This window comes from Malurus melanocephalus, unplaced genomic scaffold (genome assembly GCF_030028575.1).
Source record: "Malurus melanocephalus ecotype Western Australia unplaced genomic scaffold, MMel_1.1 scaffold_527, whole genome shotgun sequence".
In the NCBI taxonomy this organism is placed as follows: Eukaryota; Metazoa; Chordata; class Aves; order Passeriformes; family Maluridae; genus Malurus; species Malurus melanocephalus.
The window spans coordinates 260,658-267,802 of NW_026623759.1; the positions used below are offsets into that span (position 1 = coordinate 260,658).

At 43.9% G+C, this 7,145-nt stretch overlaps 1 protein-coding gene across 1 annotated transcript in view; it reads left to right on the top strand.

Moving 5' to 3' along the window:
• ARHGEF12 (Rho guanine nucleotide exchange factor 12) overlaps window positions 1-7,145 on the top strand; it is a gene marked incomplete at its 3' end in the record, with an annotated part of 66,642 nt that overhangs the window by 26,304 nt on the left and 33,193 nt on the right. The window contains exons 2-4 of the mRNA XM_057381772.1: window positions 3,278-3,301; window positions 4,012-4,100; window positions 5,569-5,625. Coding sequence (XP_057237755.1) covers window positions 3,278-3,301; window positions 4,012-4,100; window positions 5,569-5,625 — 170 coding nt within the window. The remainder of the gene's footprint in view (window positions 1-3,277; window positions 3,302-4,011; window positions 4,101-5,568; window positions 5,626-7,145) is intronic.

Here is a 7,145-nt window from a genome sequence, read left to right on the forward strand (position 1 = left end):
TGAAATGAAACCAATAAAGCACTAGAGCAGCTTCCATTGCAACTGTTCAGCTCCTAATTAAAGATTAGTTCCGTCAAGCAAGCACTTTTTGGCTGTTCTCTCCTGCATGGGTTTCACAACATTTCTTACTCATCTGGGCACAAGTTGGAGTTCATTTCTCCTTGCACGGTTCAAACCCACACAAACCTCATTTCAGCCGTGCGAGCAGCCCTGCAACTAAAGTTAGGCACACGRATAAATATTTCCAAGGTTGAGGCCCTTGTCCAATTCTAAATATTTTTCTCTTTGATCAGCTTTCGAGATAGCAGATACTTGAATTCTGGTAATATTTTAGTGGGGGAGTTAAAAAAACCTCAGCATGGTTATCTGGATGCTGTGCTATTTATGGTCAGCTATATTTTCAACCTCCCGGGCTAGAATGGAATGCTTTGTACTGCTGGAAGCTGGGAATCCTTCCTGCTCGGGTGTTTTCTGACACATTAAATCTTAAAATTATCTTTTTTCAGGGTGGTTATTAGGCCSTGGTGGTGGATATGTGTGAGCTAACCTGAAATAATACAATGTTTAATCCACGYTGTTACTACTTGTAGGTGTATTTTCCTCACTTAAATAGATTTTCCTAATGCAGCATGACGAGGAAGACACTTTAAGTAATTTGATGCATTTAAATGACTGAAATTATTTGAACCCAGCGTTTTAAAAACAAAATCTGACCTGGCTTTTAATTGGGGCTGGTGTTTGGGAGAGTGGAACAACTYGTTTGAAAATGTGCTGATGTTCATCAGTTATCAGACAAAATGTCTACGGGGTTTTTTTATCGTGGAGCCTAAACTTGCCAGCTCCGTTTGGAATTAAGGCTCCAGCTGTTCACCACACCCTGCTCTGCCTCCTTGCTGCTGTTTACAGTAGGAGGTGAAATATATTTGAATTTGAATTGTGTTGTGCTGGGTGCTGTGAGTCGGGGAGGGGATTTTCAGATTTCAAATTTAATATTTCCAAGTGAAGATCAGTTGCAGTGAAACACAGATGAACTCAGGGGAGYTCCTAAAATCTTTGGTTGGATTTTATCCACTTTTGCTCCTCTTCTTGCTGTTTTGACAGAGTTTGGGAAATGAGGAATGTCTTCCAGGTGATATTCAGGCAGGGAACTGAAAAAAAAAAAAGGAGGAATGTGGTACTGAAAGCTCCCAGCAAGGACCTTCAATCACTGCTGCAGCCTCAGCYCAGCTGACTCCCACCTCRAATTTCTGGGATCTCATAACTCCAYGCCCAGGAATGATTTCAGGTGCAGGAGGAGAGGTTTTTTGGGGGCTCTTCCAGGGAGGAGGATTCTCCAGAAACAGCTGGATCCTGACYCCTGGTACCATCCAGCTGTGAGCACAGTCAGGGATTAGGAACAAGGGGATTTTGGCTCCCACCCCACAGGAACTTCRTGTTCACCGAGGACGTCAAAGCACAGTAAAAAATCCGGTGATTTCAGTGCTGCTTTGTTTACAAAAACTTCAGGGTTCCTTCCTAAATAATTCATCACCAGCCTAGGTACAATAAGCAGAAAGGTTTTCTACAGCTTCTGGATGTGGAAAATAGGCCATTTGTGTTTCACAGAGCACAGAGAGCTCTGAACCAGCCCCAAATGGACAACAGGGAACTCGCTTGGTGTTCTCTACAAACTCTAGGAAGAACCTCTGTAGGATAAAACTTGTCATTGAAATGTTTCATTAAAAGGCTCATAAGCAATGTTAGGGKTTTTTTATGGAGCTCAAAAGTGCAAATGCATTAGATAAAAAAWAGGGTGGAATTCATCCTAAGCATCTTTTCCTGTCTTTCCCTGGATTCCTTTTTTTTTTTCTGCTTTTCAGTGAATTCCTGATTGCTGCTGCATCTGCTGTGGCTTTGCAGRTAGAGCAGAACGAGGAGAGGATGATTCTTATTTGAATCAGAGTGGATTTCCCAGACTTCTCAGATTAAAACAGAGCTTCTGGAGCAGGAGGAAAGAGGACTACCATTCTTGCTTTCAATTAATTAACTTTTTGCTGTTTCTGCAATCTCAGGYCCTATCTGCCCCCTTCATTTGAGAGCTGCTGTTGTAGTTGAGCTGAATTCCCTGCTGTTATCTGAAAGATGGCAAATGTCTTGCCATGTGTAATTATTTTCAGGAACAGGCAGACAACATTTTAATTTCCCTTTGCCTAATGTGTCATCAGATGCTGGTTGTGGAGTTCCATATTAGTGCATGTTTGCACAGGGGATTGGCATGTGGGAGCTGGCCAGTTTTGGGTGGATCCACACTCCATGGCACAGCTCTGGCTCCGACTGGGATCAGGCTGGGTCTGTGCAGCAATTTAGGGTTTTGGGTAGTGGGGAAGGAGTTGTTGGAGTTTTAGGATTGGGTTTGTKCTGCCTGGGTCACTCCAGGTGGAGTTACTGAGGAAAGAAGGGAGGAATGGGTGCCAAGGGCAGCATTTGGGGTGGTTTTGTGGTGCTGCTCAAGGAATCGTGGTTGTGATGGTGTGAGGAACTCAGGGAGAATGGTTTGTGCTGTGTGTGGGACTGATGGCTTGGCTGGGGAATTGCTCAGCTCAGAATCACAGAAATGCCAAATTCAGGTGTTCTCAGACCTCTCCAGGGATGGGCACTCCAAACCTCCCTGGGCAGCTCCTTCCAGTGTTCACCAACCCTTTCCATGAGGAAATTTCTCCTCTTGTCCACCCCGACCCTCCCCATGGGGAAATTCCTCCTCCTGCTGCTCACCCTGACCCCTCTCATGAGGAAATCCCTCCTGCTGTCCATCCATCTCAAACCTCACTGATAAAACAGTGATTTAAATTACATATTCTTTYCTTATACAGCTCTAAATTCATGTTYTGCCTTCCAGCTAAAGGGTTTAAAACATGAAACAAGCAGGAATGGAGCTGAACTTTTAAATCTGAGAAGGAAATCGTTGTGTTTCATGAGAGTAGAAGTGGCACTCACCTGGTTCTGTCAGTAATTSAGGAAAATAATCCTTCATTCATAAATCCCACGTTTTCCTCAGTTAAAAGTACAAATTACTTTTTTTTTCTCCCTTCAGCTTTGGATTTGTTGCTTTTGTTATCTGCATGTATAACAGTATTTGGGATAGGTAATATAATTTCAATTTCCAGAAGTTCCATGAAAATAGAGATTATTTTCTTGTGGAGGTATTATAGAAGTGTAAAATAACTGTATTCAGTGTTGATATTGAACCTGATACTGAAAAACAAAAGTTCATTTAACGTCTGTTCTTTTTCCTTTTCAGGTTTCCTCTCAAAAAACCTTCGAGGTGAGTTCCTAAAATGTGATTTTTGTATTCATATTGTAAATTACTGCAGCGCTTTTGCAGGGAGGGAATGCTTTTAAAAGTTAAAAAAAAATATTTATACACCAACACAGCTTGTAGCRCTTGTTACAGATGTGAGAAAATCAATATCCAGATGGGGATAAGGTGCCAAAAATAAATTTGTTGCTGGTGTCCTTGGCATGGGGTGGCTGTTTAGATTCTGTTTCAGGGTTGGAGGCTCATCTTACCTGAGATTTGAGATGGCCAGGGAAGGGGACACCATGTACAGGTGCTTCCCTTGGGGCTGCAGCATTCTGAATCTTTAATTTTGGCCTGCAGAGTTATTCAGAGTCTGCTGGGAAAGGAGCTAGAGGTGAGATTTCAGGAGGGTTTTTTTTCCATGAAATTTATTTTGCTTTTAAAATAAAATACGGGCTGATGCCGGGCGATAAAGAGAATTCTCTCGCTGTTACTAATTCTGAAGGTTACCAAGGCTGTTCCTAGAACCTTGGATACACTCCCAGAGATTGCAAGGGAGATCATTTTCCCCTTTTGAATTCTGCCTGGGAATAAATTTTTTAAGCGAACTCGACGCCTGCATTTTAATCTGAATTTCTGGTGAGCGAGCAGAGCTGGGTGAGGTTTTTTGGGAGCAGTCAGGAGGMTGCTCTGAGCTCTGGGCTGAGGATTTTGTGCTTTTTTTTGTGCCCCAGACACGGCAGCATTCTGAGCAGAGAGTCTCCAGCTGACAAGAAGCAGAAGGTTGAACGCTGCAGCAGCACCCACGAYTTCGATCCCACAGGTAAAATCCTAAAATTCCAGAAAAAAAAAATCCAAACAAAAGCGCTGGGAAGCAAAATAAAAATGATTTTATTGTGCTTTAATGTGGTTTCCGTTCTGGGTTACCCTGCAAAGGCAGTGTGGGCATTGAAATGAATGTGGGCTTGATTTTAAACACTAATAATCAACCTGGATTAGTGTATCAGTAAATAATTACAACAACTTCCACTTTCAGGAAAGTCAGGAGGCAGAGGCTGTAATTAGTTGTGAGGAGTTCTTCAGTGAAGTCTGAAATTGGAGATGTGGTTGGCTCAGCCAGGGCTGGRTTTTTTCCCTGTTGGGGTTTTAGTTTTTGGGGGTTTGTGTTGTTCTTGAGTAGATTTTGATCTCTCTGTGTCACTTTGCAAAGTGAATTTGTGCTTCCCAACGTGGCACATTTTAAGATGAACACCTCATTTTAAAGGATTTGCCATACTTTTATTTTTTTTAACCTTCCCAGARGTTAAATTAGGGAAATGAGGGTGCACACAGGATTATTATTCTCTCTGAAACACCAACCCAGTGCCTGCCCAGGCCATGAAATGCCTGTCTGAGCCTCCTGGCCCCATGCAAGGTGCTTTTTTCCTGTCTGTGCATTCAGGCTTTTCCCTGGGGCTCGGGGAGCACGGGGGAGTGGAATGGAAGGGTTGTAGGATGTGGGGTTTTTGTGCACAAGGCTGATGTTTATAAACTACCCTGTCATGGTTTCTGCCTCTGCTTGTGTGACTCCTTCTAGCAGGCACAAAATAAATGAAAATGGGCTTGAAATGCCAGTTAAAATCCATCCTGTAAGGAAAAAAAAAACCCCTGATTCAGTGCTCCTCTTCTTTTCCTTTCTCCTTTGGAATAGGAAATGTAAAATTATTTCAGGCTGGGGGAGATCTCAGGCTGGGAATGTGTTTTCTAGAAGGAATTTAGTTTCTCCAGTAACAAACTTCAGGAATCCTCTAATCTTAATTTGGAGAAAGTCGCTCCCATGTTGAGAGCTGTTCCCTGGCTTGTGATTTGATAGGGGAATTCTGCAGTGMAGCCCTCAGAAAATCCTTTTCTTTTTAAGGGGTGAATTCAGGATGCTGAACCACCGTGCCTGTGTTGATTATTTACTCTGGGGACAAACACTGCCAGAATCTCAGTGCTTGGAGTGGTTTTTTGGAGTAGTTTTTAGCTTGTAGTTACTGCAGAGAACTCCTTGGTTGTGTCCTAGATCCTGTAACAGGTTCTGTGTGCTGTTACCTGTGTCTTCATGTATTATTCACCCCTTATTCCAAGTGCTCCACCTGTKTTTTGTTCACATCTTATTTGTGTTTTGCACCATTTCACCCGATAAATCCAAGTCTGTGTTTTTCATGAAGTTTGTTTTGCTGTTTTTTGGTTTTTTTTCATTTTTTTTTCTCATGTTTGGTCTCCATATTTTCTATATCTCTCTCTCCTTTTCTCCTGCTCTCGTGCAGATAGCTCCTCCAAGAAGACAAAGTCTAGTTCTGAGGAGAGTAGATCCGAGACGTATGGTAAGCCAAACCTGCAGCAGCTCCCTGCTTTTCCTGTCTGTGCATCCCAGGCTTTTCCCCCTGCCCTGATCCGCATGGTTGGCTCTGCAGCAGGGACTGGCCCTCCACCCTGCTCCAGTTAGCAGCTTGTAGTGTTGTAGTGGCTGCAAATTTCATTAAAACTTCATTAAACTGGGTTTAATCTGGCACCCGTGGAGGTGTCCTGGGTGCTCCTGGAGGGGTTTGTGCTTTAGGAGAGTCTGTGCCCTGCCCTGAGCATGGAGTGCAGAGCAGGCACTTCCTCTCCCTGCAGGATTTGGAGGTTGGCTCAACAAAATTGGTAGGAACTGTCTCTGCCAGTTCATTTTAGAAATGGAAAATGCGTTTGTAAATAATTTCAATAAATGTAAAGATGTGAACTGCCCCCTTCTCTGTCCCAGGGGGAATGAGTGACTTTGCCCTGCTGGGATTGCAGGCTGGAATAAATGTCCCGTGGCAGGTTTGGGATGGGGATATCCCCAAACACYCTGCTGCTGTTGTCCTTCCCCATGATGGGCTGTTTGCCCCTGCAGCTTCCCATTCCTGGGGCTGGGACACTCCCCATCCTGTAAGGACTTCCTCCACTGCCAGTCTCTGTAGATATTTGCATTCATACCTTCAAATCTAGAAGGTAATAAGGTTTCAAAAGTTGTTTTTTGGATCCAATCAGCATCTTCAGATCCCTGGACCTGGGCTGAATCTGGCTGTATTTCATATTTCCAAGTGGGCATGTCTTGGTACAGCCATGGGTTGCCTTTCTTTTCCTTTCCTGGTATTTTTTTCATTTTAAATTCATGTTTAAAACAGTCTGTGACACTTTCTGATTTTAGTCAGCTCAAAAAACTGCTGCTGCTTAACCTTCTGTGGGATTTGGGATGCAGTGACTCTTCCTGAACCATCAACTTTATGGTTCCACTGGAACAGAGCTGCCAGGTGTTCATGGCAGTGCTCCAGCTTCTTAACCCACCTCTGGAATATAAAATGATGCTGTCAGAGTGAGAAACACTCAAAATTAACCAAACACCACCAACCCTGAGGAGYTCAAACCAACATAGGCATGTCAGGAAAAGCTGGTGCAGTCTGGGGAGGTGTGTCCTGTTCCTTCTGTGAAAATGAGATCTCTTTGCATTCCCTGGAATTTTGAATCACACACKTCTATTTTATTTTTTTTTAAAGAACAGTAATGTGATAGTCATGTTGCTCAGGGTGTGAGAGGGTTCCTYCAGCAGCTGTAAACAGCTTTGGAGAGTGCCTGGATGGAAACCTGTCTGAGGGAGAGCTGGCTTGCTGCAGCTTGTCATTGCTGCTYGCAGGGAAAGGGTTTGAGCAGTGCTGATTTTGGGGTGATTTTCTGCTTTGGAAACCTTGTCCCTCCCGTGCCAGGTTGGTCAGGATAACCAGATCCCCGTGCTCATTCCTGCCTCCCCATGCAGTGCTGGAGGTGCTGTCAGAGTGCCGTGGGTTAATGGCAGGGAAACTCGGCAGGGTTTGCTGGAATATCC